Source organism: Suricata suricatta, chromosome 14 (genome assembly GCF_006229205.1).
Source record: "Suricata suricatta isolate VVHF042 chromosome 14, meerkat_22Aug2017_6uvM2_HiC, whole genome shotgun sequence".
NCBI classification, from domain to species: domain Eukaryota; kingdom Metazoa; phylum Chordata; class Mammalia; order Carnivora; family Herpestidae; genus Suricata; species Suricata suricatta.
In genome coordinates this window covers 25,523,593-25,540,172 of record NC_043713.1, presented here as the reverse complement: position 1 = coordinate 25,540,172, position 16,580 = coordinate 25,523,593, and the positions used below count along the sequence as shown (strand labels likewise).

General features: G+C 42.2%; 1 protein-coding gene across 3 annotated transcripts in view; it reads right to left on the bottom strand.

The window, feature by feature from the left end:
* Positions 1–7,807: 7,807 nt before the first annotated feature.
* SMAD2 (SMAD family member 2) overlaps positions 7,808–16,580 on the bottom strand; it is an 82,950-nt gene continuing 74,177 nt past the window's right edge. For all 3 annotated transcript variants that reach the window (XM_029922598.1, XM_029922599.1, XM_029922597.1), the window contains one exon: positions 7,808–15,893. In XM_029922598.1, the coding sequence (XP_029778458.1) occupies positions 15,770–15,893 (124 nt within the window). In that variant the 3' untranslated portion in view covers positions 7,808–15,769. The remainder of the gene's footprint in view (positions 15,894–16,580) is intronic.

Here is a 16,580-nt window from a genome sequence, read left to right as displayed (position 1 = left end):
AGAAAGGCTGCAGGCACTCAAGAGAAGCCCTACTTGCGTCCGAGACACACCCAAAGCAGCACGGAGGCACTACTAGTTCACCTTGGGTAGAGGAAACTGTCTAGCCAGTCTGAGAAAACAAGCAAGTTGTCCAGGACATCCCAAAGCTCCAACCTCCTTCTCCACCCCCACCTCCAAGGGCCACACAGATATACAGTCTTAACGCTGGAAAATGGAGGCCATTGAAGGTGAATAAGACCTTGAGACCAAAGGTGATGGCAGAGCTGTGGTCAACAGCAGGACATGCCAACACGTATGTGAGCAAAAGCCAGGGTGCCACTTACATCACCCAGCAGATTCAGCAATGACAGAGACTGCAGCAAGACCGTCCAAGGACCTGAGCACAAGCATTGGAGAACCCATTTCCACAACCTCTACTCTCCCACCTGTTAGATGCCAGCTCAGGGAGGAAATGAGGAAGAGGCTCTGAAAAGCTGAGCGTTTATTCTAAGGAGGCAGTCTGAAGCCCAAGACAGACTAAGGGAATGAGTTATCTTTGATTTGCAAGTTTAAGGCCATCCACCTCTTCCCACACCCTTCCAAGGCTTGATGGGGCTCATGAGGGATTTTAAATTAGTGGTATGGAATGAAGAAACTGCAGCTTTGTTTGCACAGTCTGAGTCTGAGCGTGTGGGAGGTGGGAAAAGGAGCAAGGTCTGAAAGCCCACGGGGAACGTGGTCTAACGCAGTGGTTTGCTGGCTGACAATCGCTTCGGGCTTTCTAAAAATGCAGATCCCAGCATTTCAATTCCAGACCTACACAGAATCCTTGGGGGGAGGGGGGAGGGGTGTGGAGCAGGGACGCTGCATTTTCCCAGCTTTCCTTGTGACTCCAAGATGGAAAGCACAGTGAAGCACCGGGGCAAGTATCCGCCTGGGACAAGACATCCCTTCCCCTGGGTCCGAGGGAAAAGACAGACCAGGGCAGTGCCCGGGGGCAACCACAGCAAGCGCCAGTGAGTGCAGTAAGGAGGTGGGACAGGAAACGGAGCTGGCTGGGATACGCTCCTCTCAATGTGCCTGACGACACACAGATGTGACAGGAAGTAGTCACGCAGGTTGCAAGGACACTTTGTCTTCATTTTCCTGTTGTTTTTTTAAAGTGAGTTACCGAGGCTGTGTAGGCTGTGGGGACAAGTGGCACCTGGCAAGAAACTCTGAGAAGGAATGTCTGATCGGGAGCATTCTAGAGAAGCTGTGAACTAACTAGGGCTCAGAGTACAGGGCTGAGCCCTGCAGTAGGACACCTTTTCTTCTGAGCAGGACTTGGTGGTGAGGAGAAAGGGTTTGTAGAGTCACTGTGGGAATCGCAGAGGGTCACCTAAGAGATGATAAAGACACAGCTCACGGTGGGGCTTCTCAGAACCTGGAGACAAGTTCGGCTTCCTTTGAAAATTTTAGCTTCCATCCCACATTTAGTAAAGACAAAAATACCAAAAGCCATTCTTCAGGGAAGGCAGTAGAGATGGGCTGGAATGGAAGGAAATGTAATTTTTTAACTATACCTATGTATTGTTCAGAAGATTTGGTTTTTATGAAATGTCCTTATATAACCATGTAGCTTTAAAAAAATACCCAAAGCACATGATCACATTTTCAGATTATATGTGAAGGTGTAGTATTTCTGAATACATTTACAAGTTGGAAGAAAGAAAAGACAGATCTTGACTTAATAATTGTCTAAGCAATTTATCAAAACATTAACAAGAAATTAATTGCAATGTTGTAATGTGATATTACTGATTGACATATTTAATACTCTGTATGTCCAATACATTTCCTATACTCATTATATTTGAATGCTTAATAATAGCTGATCAATAAAATTCCACTGCACACTTTTATTTTAGGATACTTAAGATAAAGGAATGCTTGCTGCCAAAAATACACTAATCAAAATATATATTCAATTTAGATACATTAAAAAACCATGCATGGAATGCATGTCTAAATTTTTCTATTTAATTTCAAATCCCAAATTTTAAGTAGACCAACACAGATCTTTTGTGTTCCTCAAAGGAAGTAAAAAGAAATATTACATGTCCATTATGGCTTGTGGAATGGATTAATGTATTTTAAGATTTTTCTTATGGTTTTCAATAGCTCTCACTGAATGTGCTGTTAGAGAAGCCTCAAACATTTCCTGTTACATGTCTATACATATCCAAAGTAAAGAACGAAAAAAATACACACCAGAGTTTTTCTCAGATTGTTATAATCTGAATGAGGTTTCTTGGGGGTGTTTTTGTATTTCATAAAAATAACTGGTATAGGGGCGCCTGGGTGGCTCAGTCAGTTAAGCCTCCAACTTCGGCTCAGGTCATGATCTCACGTTCCTGGGTTCGAGCCCCGCATGGGGCTCTGTGCTGACAGCTCAGAGCCTGCAGCCTGCTTATGATTCTGGTCTCCCTCTCTCTCTGCCCCTCCCCGATCATGCCCTGTCTCTGTCTCAAAAATAAATAAAACATTAATACATTCCAGGAGAAAGGTTCTCAGTGCTCTGAAAAAATGTGGTAAATAAAGGCTAGACACACAAAAGCTGGAGGCTGGGGTCCACTTCACTTTCGAGGGCTGCCAAGCAGAGCTTTATCACCAGAGAGAAGCTCACTTCCTAACTTGCCCTGTAGCAGACTCAGATTCTCCAGACAATGTTGGATACTTGCAATACAGAAACAGGACACGGATGATTGCAGTGCTTCCTTTTTAAAGGTTTGTGCCAGAGTTACAACATACCGCCATCAGTCAGGCAGATCATTGCTAAAGCAGTGTTACTGAAGTTCCCCCAAAGCACTCCACGCTTCTAAAACGGCCACCGAGGAGGACAGCAGGCACAGGGACTGCATCATCACTGCATTTAAGAAGTCCCAGAAATCTTTGGGAAGTGGTGCTAATGAATGCAAATGTTTATCATTACCATTTCTTCTGAATGGAATGCTTCCTGTAACCTCATTTATGAGGTGGATTCTTCCAGGTCTGTACAAGCGAGTCTGAGTTTAGCGGGTGTTAATTCCAGTTGTGCGACAACGGGCAGGAGCAACGGCAACCGGGAACCTAAAGAGCGGACAGAGAACACCTTCCTTTGGGTTTAACTCCCCTTCATGGGGTATGTGAAAGCAGTCTTCTCCTGAACGCTCTGGGAATTAAAACATACTTGAACCAAACAGACCCCGGCTTCAGCTCCTCCATACTTCCCACTCCTCACTGGCAAACAAGCAGAGCCTTCTGACAACACAAGGCAGGGGTGTGGCCAGGCCCCAGTCCATCCTTCCTTGCCACCTCTCCCTTTGCCATTTCACTCCGCAGTGCCCTTCCACTCTGAGGGGAGCCCTGCGGCCACTGTCTGGGGAGTGCTGGTCAGCAGAAGGGAGGCAGCCCTGAAAGGGGCTGGGGGGCGTGGGCTCTGGTGCTGCTGCCCTTGGCCACCTCCACAGAAACATGGCTGGGCTAGCCAGTGGAGGACAACAGGAACAGAGAAGGACTGAGTCGCTCTGGGCAAGGCCAACTCTGAGGTGAGCCAGGAAAGACTAGAAGAACGGTCCAGAGATGCCCAGCCTGAATTACTGATCAAACTCCTATATTAATGCTCACTGCTGCACGCCATTGGACTTTTGTGGTTGTTATGCATTACTCTGGTGGCAAGAGAGAACTGCTACAACAGGTTTTCATTCATTTGACACATCAGGGTGTGACATCTCTCCCAATTTTTCTGAGAAGGATCTGGGAGTAGAGAGCCCGCAGTTCCCCTCCACTCTCCCGCAGACCATGAAGATTCAGTCATCTATTGCTGAGCACCCACTTTGTGTTAATCCTCATAGCCACTCTGAGAAGTCACTTCCTCATTTCAGGGAATCTGAGGAAATGAGGAACTTGAGGCAGTCTGATGACATGATTTGTCTAAAATCACCATCAGTTGGCAGAACCAGGGCCAAACCCAAGACCTTGGATTCTGAGACTCGTGCCATTTTCCATGACATCAGAAATGATAACCAAGGCATCAAACTAGCAGAATGGAACTGTGTCTAAAGTCACTAAAGACAGAAAGTTTGTTTAAAGAACACGAGTCTTTATTCCATCATCCAAGATAACTGAAGTATGTGACCATTACAGCAGTCCACCCTTACTCATCATTCTTGTTGCTTAAATGGCCCTTAAGATACTGCTGTTCCCAGCTCAGAAACACCCAGATGACCTGACACTAAATTCTACAGACTCTCTAGTTCCCAGTTTTATCTTAAGGATTTTGTGCTCAACCCCCCTGCTCCAGCCAATCACTAATTATATAAATTGTAAATTTGAAGATCAGCCATTGCTTGGTGGAAATACTAATTAGGGAAAAAAAAGCAACCCACGCAAATATAAATTAGGAAATAGCGGAAACACAACATATGCACCAATTTTCAAAGGTGGTCTCTTGAATGGAGTAACAAGCCAGATCCCAGGACACCGCTCCGGTTTGTGATTTCAGCTCTTCAAAAATATAGAAACAAATCAATTAAATATTGTAAGATAAGGCAGTTTTCTGGGGGCTTATGTGAAGGGGGGTTTAGGGGCTCAGCAGGAAAGGGAGAAACAAGACACAGGAGAGGATGAAGCTGACATTTGGCAGATGAAGACCGCACCATGAGAGAAATTATATAGATACTGCTAGAAACTCCAAATTTAGTTTGCCAAATCTAGCTTGACTGTATTAACATATTTTATTTTATATTTATGTAAAATTTAAGCACCTGGATACTGAAATACTAAGAGATGCTTTAGGTAAAAAGTAGTTAAGCTTTCAGAGTGTAACATTTTGTCAGTGGTTGTCATTTGAGAGTTTAAAAACTGAATTTCCTCTGCCTTGCGCTTCCTTTATGCAAGGATTTCGCAGGGGAAAAGTCCCCTTTGACAACTTCAGAGCATAGGAAGAAACCACAGTGGTTTGCAGGCCACTGATTCTGTTACAGATGAAAGCATTCAATTATCTCTATAAAATTCAATTCCTTGGAAAATGTGTTTGTGATTGACTAAGTACGTTTTTAAAATGTGGTGCTACACATGCTATTATTCAAGATCTTGATTTAAAAGTTGGAACGATGTAGTTTGTGGTTCCTGGGTAAAACGAAGACAACTAATCTGTTTTTTCAGTATAAAAATATTTTCAATACAAAAAGGCAACTGAGACTACGTTTATTCCAGATGCTAAGCTAGGCTTGTTTAAATCGTTGTTTTTTTTCCCACTGCAGCCCAAACATACGTAAGAACTGCAGTCATTTAGAAGTGGGTCATCATTTGCATTAAAATCTTACTTGCATGGCATTTATATTTAAAAGTGTGATCAAATACAGAGATAAGATATCTCATGAATAAAACTTGAACAAGATTTAAAATCAGAGTAAATTCTGGCTTAAGTTCAAGACAGGTGGTTTCAATGGAGAATTCCTGCCGGGCAGCCGGTAAGGCCTCTGATGATTGCTACTTTTCATCAAAAAAATCTACGTACACACAAAATTCTGTATAAAATTCCAGAGGGTTCTCTAGATTAAAAATCTCCAGCTGTGAGCAAAAAGTTGTTTCCGTTAATACAGACACACACATACACGAAATGTGTTTCAACTCCTCATGCCTAAACCAGCAGCCCAGCCTTGGCCAGGGTCATGGTGGGTATTCTATCCTTTGCCCCAGACTCCCTGCAAGGCAGCACCATCTCAAGGCAGATTACGAAGGTCAAGCTGTGGTACGGTTTATCTGTGGCTGGCATCTCCCAGATGCCGAGGCTCTATTATTAGATGCGGGCTTCCAGTAGCACCCACCCAGCTTGTGGCTGTCCATTTTGTGCTCACCATACTTCACAGCTCAGGGATGTGGTCCAGCTTTCCTGCATACTCAAAGTCACAAGCAGGAGTCTGGCTCCAAGACCTCATTTTGAACAGCTTCCGAAGCCCTCTCCCATCTGTCCACATTCAGTGCACCCTTGAATGTTGTTTTAGGTGGTAGTTTGTCCATTCTCTTACCACCCATCATCCAGGAGGCCCTTCTTCTTCCTCGGAGATCATCTTTCCTAAATTACCTTCAAAACTTTTCCAGCAATCTTACTACTGCACATAGCATTAAGGTAGGTGCAGAGGCAGCCAACAAAACTATTGAAGACAGGACGCAGAGGCGGTGGCCAGCCCCTATCAAACCAATCATAAGGTCGTGGAGCTCACACTGGAGCACAGAAACACATGGTGTTCGTGTGCGGCTTCCTAAAAGCAGGCTTAGTCTGTTGTTGCTTATCACTGACTTTGTTACCCATACGACTGTTTCAACGTTCTTGCTTTCTAGTAATGTGGTTGATTTTCAAAATGTTGTCTTCCTATGTGCAAACCAACATGACATTCGCGTTTTTACAAAACAGCCACCAATGAAACCAATTCTACAAATGTTTCCATACCTATTTATTGCAGAAGAAAATAGCTTTTATGTGTGCCTTTGACTTTTTCTTTGGGATTCCTATACCGGTGAACTTTTAGTTTTCAGGTTGGGCTCACTTTTACATTTTGATGAAAAGGAGGAGTCTGTTAAACAGGAAGCTGGACAACTGCAGGGTACAACTATGTTCCTGAGTAGCAAATGAGCACGGTCTTCACCCTTGGATATATCAGGCGCTTAAAACGACAGCACCAGAATACATTGGTTTGACAGAATAAGGCCTGCTTCCCAAACTACGGGGCTGCAATCTATTTTGAAGCGGGCGGGGGTAGGATTTGCCAAATGGCAATAAAGCTCAAATATACAGCATACTTCTCCCCTACCCCCAGCCCTTTGATGAGCATGGGCAATGATGGGCACGAGGGTCCTTATGAAAATCTCCCAGCACAGACAACCAGTGTCACCAACGGGTTAATGAGCCAGGAATGCTCCCGGGGTGAGGGAACAATGGAAAACTATCTCTTCTTGCCATCTGTCTAGTGCAGTGATGTAGTTAATGCTGGAAGATTCCCTTCACATGGTTTATAGAGTTCCATGGAGTAGTGTTTGAAGTAGGATTTAAGTGGATTCCTACCAATACAAAATTGCTGATGAAACCATGCTAGTTCCTAGGCTGTTTAATGCCCAGCAGGGTAGCGTATGTACTTCAGTTTTTGAGGTCCCTTTTGTTGCATCCTAAAGTGTGTCTGTTTTAAATGATTTAAAGAAAGCAGTCTGCTAATCAGAAGTACTGATTCATCCTAGGAGCTGAGCTCTTGCAAGGCACAAAGGAATTGGCTGATCTAAAAAGTTTTTGGCATTCTCAATTATTTTATGACAATATAACTAATTATGAGTAAGCTGGGTCTTAAGATTTTTCAATGGAATCTTCTTTAAAAGGTGTTTTGTTTTTTTTTTTGGTTTTGTTTGTTTTTCCGCGAGGAGTACATTTTGAGAGTAAATGTGAATTTCACCATGTGGTCTGTTTTTGTTTGCAGCACAGTTGATGTGTACTGGAGACCATTAATTCGGCACAAGCAGGCCAGCACTGTGGGGTACGTGGTGCGTGTGTATGGGGTAGGATGTTAAGCAGTGTGCATCTGTTTGCCGGGGGGGTGGGGGGGTGGGGAATAAACTTTTTAAATAGCACAAAACTTAAAGAAAAAGATGAACTCTTAGTATCATGCTGCCATTATGTGAAACATACACATTTTGTTTGTTTCCATACAATTTAGGGTGTGGACTGCAAAATAGAATCCCCTCTAAGAAAGATCAGTTTAAGTTAAAATCAATTAAGACAATTAAGAATTAGTCCCATAATAACATGGTAAACAACTCAAATAGCTTTTTTTCTTTAATGCTAGGAAAAATGTTCACCTTTCAATGGTGACAGTACTGGTAACACAGGTAGAGAGCAAACAAGGTAAAAAGTGAGAGCACATACAGACACACACAAATATATATATAAAAATTGACCAGAAATCACAGGACATTTAAGCAATGTTTTCTTAAGTAGAACTATTTTTTTTTTTTTGTACTTTAAATAGACTAAAATATTTGGTGTGGGCGGAGGGAAGGAAATCAGTATTTCACAATTTTAACTTGAAAACCAGCTGCAATAAAGCCTCAGCTCATCGTTTAAAAAAGAAAAAACGGAACCACGTCATACTTTTGACAACCGTAGGATTAAAGCTTACAAAGAACACGCCTACCATCTACGTCACAGTGCACAGAGCACGCAGGCTCCGAGGACGACCACAGGGAAACGACGACACTCTGCCTCCCTCACATACTGCATTACAGAATTAATGCTGTCTTAGAGGCATCTCACCTCCCGTGCTTGGCACTCTAGCTGGTAAGCACCGAGGGGTGGGGGGCTATCAAAACTGAGGGCACCGCTCAGTCTGGATCTGGACACCCACTTTCTTCCCCGGCCACTGGCTGACGCAGTTAGCAATCTCAATACGACAGTCACTGAGAATAAACACTACATTCTGACTTCTTGAGCAGGACAGTCTGGGGAATGTGGCAGAGGCTGGAGCCTCAAAGGCCAGATCTTCCCTCAAGCGAGAAGACATCCACAATACCACTCAGTTTTCTCTTACTGTAAAAAATGTAAATTTCAGATTAGCTTTAACCCCACAGAAGACATGATTTTGTACTTCCATATACACACAGGCTCTGACGAACTTAAGCTATCTATTGCCTCTTCTGTTTCACTAACCCCCCAGTTACCTTCCCTGGATTACAATGCGCTGGTCTCACCACCACGTTGGTGCCATTGCTGTTATCTGTTATGAATCTCACATTCGGTCCACAACAGCAAGTGGACGCATATCCAAGTATCAGAAATGTTGACAAGCCCCGAGGCAGCTGAACTTAACTGTAACTACAACAACATTTTAGGGAGTGAGGATTAGTCGTAAGAACACCTAGGGTGACCATTCCTCCCAGTACTCTTAGGACTTCCCCAGGGTTGGGGGGAACACCTCAGCCCCAAGTGCTCCAGGGCCATCAGTCACCCTGAGGACACCACTCACTCTTCCCTTAGTATCACTAGGTAAAAGGTAAGAATTTTCAAGATCATAAAGCTACCTATGAGGGCATCTGCTCAAAAAAATCTCCGAGGGCACTGGTAATGGCGAGCTCCTAGGAAGTCTGTGGATTCTTTTTTAATGGTGTCAGTTATAAGAACAGTTGGTGGCACCTAAACAAATTAGTGATCAGTGTACAAAAGTTCATTCTTGAAACTTGTTTTCAGGGAAATCTTCTAAAGCTGCTTCTGGTTTTGTCCAGTTATATAGTATTTCACGGACTCTTTCTGAGATTTTCAGAGCTAAATGAATAATTCAGTTTTATATGTCTTTTCATTTTCTTTTTTTAGGTGAAAACACTCTTTGCCAACTATTTCCCACATTCTTGCTTCATGTTTTGAAAAGAAGCCTGCCAACTGGAGACAGTCCCCTCAGAGGACAAAGGCCCGGAACTGTTACTTATCACAGTGTTCTGCCAGAAGGTCTGGCCTTGGGAGTGATGGCGAAGAGTATTCTCAGATAGGAACATTTTTATTTTGCCTACGACGCTGTGATCTAGTTCAACAACTGCACAGCTGCTTTCAGCATCGTCTCTAGTTTTTCTTATTTTGCCCTCTTGTGTAAAAATGGTTAGTGTCACAGCTTCACTATCGCTAATAAAAAGACAGAAATATTTATGCCTCAAAAGTCAGGGTCAGAAAAGCAAAAATGAAGCCTGAGGTATAGCTGGTCTAAAAAATGACCAATTTGGGTTCTGTGTCTTGCCAAGAAACAGGATTTTTAAAATTAAATCCATGCAGATTACCCCTACTTGGTACGTGATGATTCCTGACTCCTATTAGTCTGTGTGCACAGTAGTTACATAAACCAACAAATGATGACATTCTTAAAGCAGGTATGTACATTCACCAGATAAGCACCCTATTCTCACCAATGTATTTTGTTGTTGAACAATCCAAGAACGTGAATAATGAGACATATATTTCTTAAGGGACTTACTGAAAAAAAAAAAATAAAAAGGAAAAGGAAAACCTCTTTGGAAGAGACTTTTAGTAAGACTTCTATCCCTACAGACAGATGCTGAGAATCAACTTTCTGCTACGGCATTGTAAAGGGTAGAACTTAATATAGAACCAGAAATATGGCAAGTTATCTAGTGACTAACAGTGTAAAATAGCCAAAAGCTTTAAAGCCAGAGAGAAAGAAGAAAAGTGAAGTGTGAAACACAAAATATATAATGAGGTATTTTTAGAGTTCTAAGTCTTCGCTTTTGTACTTATCTCAGTATATTATGGATTTCATGGTTCAAAAACGATCACCTTTAACTAGAAATAGGAAGTAAATCCTTAACTCCCCACTGAAAATTCTGGAGAAACAAAGAGCTTTCATTTTTTTGGAGGGTGGGAGAACATAATTTTGCAGGAAATTTTTTTGGAGAAAAATCTACAAGTCCTTTGTGTGGTGCTAATGAATCCTTCTCACTTCCATCCACAGAAGCATTATTCTCCCAAGGGCCCTTCCATCTCCACCAGTGCTGAAATGTGGGGTCTATTACAGACCTCATGGCAGCAAACCAATGGACACTGAAGTTAACTTAGGCTAACGTCCTCTGGTCAGAGGTCTGGGAATCAGAGAAGACCCAAAGAACTCTGGAAAGTCCGTTTCTGCTAAAAAGTCATGTCTGAACCACCTTCAGGCTGCCCTTAACTACAGGAGAACTTAACTTGGTAGTGCTACCTCCCAGGTGTCTTAAGCAGTTTAGCAATCTTAAGCCAAGACGAAAAGAACAGGGAATGGCAATCGGACATTAAAAACAAAAAAAACCCCCACTATACCTTCCAGAGACCACTGCATGTATAATAATGTAATGAATGGGTGTCTATCGTAATTTTCTCTGATGTTAGTGAATTCCAGTTATAATTCTTAATTATCAAGCTGCCTAAAAATGGCATACTAACTGAACCGCCAAATGAGGACTCTGGCAAAATAAATAAATTACTCTGAAGGTCTGAAAGGAAAATGTCTGCAAGCAAATTAAGAAACTCTCAGTGAGATTTGAGATTTAAACAACAGAATTATTCAGTGATGCTAAAATGTAAGCAGATAAATGACCCCTACTGTTAAGGTTTTCCTAGGTGTGTATGTACATATAAATCCATACACACACATAATAGAATGTTTCCTACTAAAAAGATTTAAGGCAGTTATGCTATATATAAAGTTACCTATAATATCCAAGATAAAACCGTTCCTATTCAGGAAATTACATGAGCACATTAGACAAGTTCTTACCATAAAGGCTATCACGAGGCTGTTTGTATCTAGGATAGCTGACATTTCCTGGGTGAGGCTCCAAACACAGGAATGCCACTCCAAGAGATGATTTGCCCCCACACATAAATGGTAGTCTGAACAGATAAAATATTCATGAAAGCTTGAAAGGATATAAAAGGAACTCAACAGTGGGATTCTGACCACCTTGAGAGACCATGCACCATCAACCCAAAATACTCCAAGGTGGAAATGGGCCGGCGTTACAAGAAAGTCGTCAGTTGCGACTGCTGGAGAAGTTCCTAATCCCAAACAGGATTTAAAACAGAATCTGTAATTCATGCTATTTAGTAGTCAACAAAGACATTTAACTGGAGAGAATTTCCCAGCCATCTGTACGATTTAAGGGAGTGACCAACTGGAACAACATCAGCCTTCATGGTGAAGAAATTAGGACCCTGGGTATGAAAAGCACCATCGTTTTTGGTCTTTAGTAAAGGTCAGTGGAGAGAAACATTCTGATGTCTGCAGATAAAACAAGGTTGGAAAGAGGGCGACCAGCAAGATCACAAGAGAGATGTTCTGTCATGAGGAAGGAAGGAAGAATACAATTCAGTTGATGAATTATCAAGAATTGGCAAAGTAAAGCTCATGAAGCAAAGAAACTGGGCATAATTTGCCATGTCTAAGCATTGGTGAATTGGATCAGAGTATGAGAAAAGATCATGTGTTGTTCATGTCCACAGACTACTTAGTTATCTGAAGAGACGTGGGAGATGGTGTGGAAGGGGGCAGTCTGTGAAATTATCATGTAATTTGAAAGAGAGAGAGAGGACATAAAGACAAATTTTAAGCAAAGTGAACGTTCTCTTGTATTACTTTATAACTCACCATCAACCAGACCAGGGAAGGTGCTGATTATTGAATAAATGCTCAAAAGCATTTTTATTGGGGTGGAGGGGGAGAGACAGAAAGATCTTAAAGGTATATTTGGACGGCTTTTGGAAGAGGTAGAGAAACCAACTGGGTATATATATAATCCTTTCCTTGATTTCTATTAGCAAGATACCAGACTGATTGTTCTTCACCTTCAGTGTCTTAGTCTTGATCGAAACTGACCTAAAAGGCACAAATAAACTGAAATTAAAGTAATTTTAACAAAGAAGAAAATGTGACACATTTAAAAGCAGAAGAATCAAGCAAAATTGCCTATGGTTTAAAGTTAGAAAAAAAAAAAGACAACCACCAAACTAGATATTAAACAATTTGCAATTATATACTTGGAATACAGAATTAAGAATACAGAATACCAGTATTTAGCTTTTGAGAAAAATTAGGCAGATTTCCTTCTGGCAAAGTGGCAGGTCCTGAGAGGAGTAACCCCCAGCGTGAGGACCAGGACTAAATCCCCGTTCTCTTCATGACCGAGCACCTACTACCACGGCCGGATAAAGAGCAGACATCAATAGATGTGTACGGAATGAATGGATGGCATTCTGGATAATTAGCATACCCAGCGTAGCTCAACCCGAATCAGACAGGTTCGCTGAAGCAGGAGGAAAGAACACAAGCAGGGCTATTCCTACAAGTGGGCCAAAGTCCAGTCATGTGTTCTGATCCCAAACAGTGCTTACACAGACTTTTCAAATTTTTTTTTTAAAGCAGTAAAACTCTTTTTTAAAAAGAAATCTATAATAGAACTCCATCACAGGATAAAAATGAAGCTGCCACTGGTTAAACCAAAGTCTGTGGGAACGTCACCAGCTCTGATTCCCCACGACGTCCCTCTGTGGACTCTTCCATGCAAACCACCATTCATCTTAGAAATGTGACAGAAAACATGTTCACTCAGTTCTCACGTGAAACAGAGAAAATTATCGGCACTGTGGAGAGGGAATTCTAAATAACTTGCTAACTTAAATAAAGACAAAATTCGACAGAGAGGAGAACTTATCACTCAGAAGAATGAAAACAACCCCAATGGTGGAGCGGGGGAGGGAGGGATCAACAAAACTTAGGCCGCAGACCGAACAGAAGGTAAACACAGCATCTCCTTAAAAAGCACGTAAATCATCGAACAGCAACAGTCAACTGCTGGCCAGGCGCAAGCCCCAGTACTACAGGTGCCCCCAAAGAACTGCGTCTCAGTTTCCTGGTGCACAGGAGACTCCCAACATGGCTGTAGACGCGTCACCACAGCTGGCACTGCTTCACTTCACAGCGCCAGAGGAGCTGACTGCCAGAACCTTCTACCACTTTCAAGGTGGTTCTCTGCCCCCGGAACTGTTCCCCAGCATCACAAGTTCTCAAGTAAGCGCAAGTACCCTGTGTCCTGGGTACCTCCAGCCAGCCCAACAGTGGTCATATTTGAACACACGAAGCCATCTGTCACAAAATAAGGCCACCCTCAACTATTACAGATCACAGAACCCTTCTGATCCTCGAGTTTGCATCCGTGTAGAGACTTCTACGTAAGCATTCAGACTTAGTAACGGGTCTCCTCCGAAATGAGCATTTGCATTTGATGCCACTCTCTTTGCCACAGGAAGGCTTCCCCCGTGCCTTGCTCCCTTCCCTTCCCGCATCGCTTGTCAGCACAAGCATCACTTCCCTGGCGAAGCCTCCCTGTCATGCTCTCCCTCAGTCCCCTATCTCCTTCATAGACAAATGAGCTGATTAAGGGTTACAGTAACTGATGTCTCAGCCAAGGCAGGGACCAGATCAGTCTTGTCCACCTTTACCCAAGGCAAAGAAAGTTCCTGGCACACCTAACAGGTGAACAGTAAGCAATTGTTGAAACAATAATCAGCATATCAAGTTTACATGAGCACATACATGTACACACAAATACAGGAAGATGGGGAATATCTAATAGAAACCAACCAACTACTGAGAGTACTGAAAATGATATGGTTTCAAAGAACAAGTACCAAAGGTGTCTATCTTCAAAAATATGAACATTTACTAGCAGGGGGCCAGAAGTGGCTGTTTTCCATTCCTAAAGAGATGCCAACGAGAACTGTTTCAACTTCAGACTTAACATCAGACACAAGGATTATCTGCTGCCGAGCCGACTGACGACAGAGCTCTGGGGATCTCTCAGGGCAGAGCAAAAGGTCACTGGTTCTAACAGTCAACCACATATCCGGGATTAGCTAAGAACACCTCCAACTGTAGGTAATAATAAGCTAAAAAAAACCTTGCTAGTAAATTGCTGCTTCTCCAATTTTTAAAATTCTCAATTCATAATTAGGTAAAGAAACATACACATTATAAATTTAATACAACGTACTTTAAAAACAGACGGCCTTTACCTGCTGATCATACCTCAACATCACTTTTGTGGGTATTGCGCAGAAGCAATTACATTTACAAAAAGGTCCATTTCCTAATACAATCTGGAACTAAATCAAATGAAACTCGAAGAGCACTAGGTCTGCTATTGAAATATTTTAAAATAGCCTTTAAAAAAGAGTGTTTATATCTAGAGATTGGCTTTAAAAAAAAAAGATATACTGAAATAACTGTAGCATATCCCTGAAAATAAGTATACTGCCACTTGTGTTTTTATGAGGTGCAAGGGTAAGTCACCAGACTGCTTGGTTACGCAAGCCCATTACTATCCGCTGAAATCTGCTGTGAGACACAGGGACTTACTCCACATGAACTCGGGATGTGCCCCAGAACCAACTGGCGCTGGCAGTGTCAGTGCCGCCATTACTAGTGATGGGTGTCACGCTACACAGTTTTGGTATCAGGGCAAAAGCAGGAATGAAGAGGTCTGAAAAGATTTTCTGCAAACTTTCCTTATGGTGAGAGTTAGCAGTAAATAACACAAAAAGAAGGACTGTTTTAAGACCCACTGAACATATTAAGGTCAAGGATTTCAAAAGTTAATCCACTTTTCTTCCCCCAAGAGTTTATTTTTTGGTAAAAGGCAGAAAAATTAGTTTTTCTACAAGGGAAATCTGCTTCTAAATGATAATTTGAAAATCTTGATATATATTATATATTAAAAAAGACACACAAAAATAACGAAGTGGGAATAACAGAATAGGTACTGTAACTTTATAAAGGCTTGCCTAAATCAAGAAGCAGCACACACACACACCTAATTTCTGCAAACTAAAAATGTATATAAACAGCACAATACTGTGATACTGGATCATGATACATTACCTGTACACATAACTACTACTGGTATTCATAAACCTTTGGGACACTCAGTTTTATGCCCAACAAGACATTAGTCAAGTCTTTAAAAATCTTCTCTTTCTCCTTTATGGGAGGGAATTTCTAGACACTAATTTTCCCATCTAATATTCGAATATAGGAAACCGATTCCACAAGGTGCTTTAATTGATGAGGCCTCAAGTGCTGTTTTCTCTCTGGAACTTTTGGACAGCAAACAGTCCGTGGGGACCACACACAAACACTATGACCGGAGAGTTGTGACATGAAGTCTTTGCTGGCGCGTGGTTGGTGCCGCGGCTTTAGGACATGCTCGAGCAGCGCACTGAAGGGGATCCCATCTGAGTCAGCACTTTGTCCAACCACTGCAGAGGCCCGTTCAGGTGGAGTTCGATCCAGCAAGGAGTGCTTGTCACCGTCTGCCTTCTAGTTAAAAGAATACAAGAAAATGATTATGAAATTAAGAGAACAACATGGCTATGTTTAGCTACATGCATTCAGAATTCAGATAAATTAAAAGGCTGTATATACTAAGACCTACATCCTTTTGAACAGGCATTCAGTCTGGATAGCGATTACTTTGAAAACGATTTAATCCTCAATGTCTAACAAAATACTCAAAATGACTTTTTTGGTTTTGCTTTTAAAGAGATAAACAAAAACACTGTTTTCTCTTCTCATTAGAATTAGGAGGGTGACCTATTTACCATCCAAAATGAGACACCTTTAAGAGTAAATAAGGGGCATCTGGGTGGTTCAGATGGTTGAGCACCCAACTTCCGGAAGCAAGCTCAGGTCATGGTTTCACAGTGGGGTTCGAGCACAGGCGTCAGGCTCTGCTCTGACAGCTCAGAGCCTGGAACCTGCTTCAGATTCTGTTTCCCTCTCTCTCGCTGCCCCTCCCCCACTTGTGCTTGCTCTCGTGCATGTGTGCTCTCTTCACTCGCGCACTCTCTCTCAAAAATAAGTAAACATTAAAAAAAAAAAAAGGGAATGTAGTCACTAGTAATAATCACACCAGAATAAGAGACTCCAACCAGCACTGCCTCAAGCAAACCAGAATATAGTTACCTTACTTACTACTCAACTACAGAACAGAGAATACTCAAATAC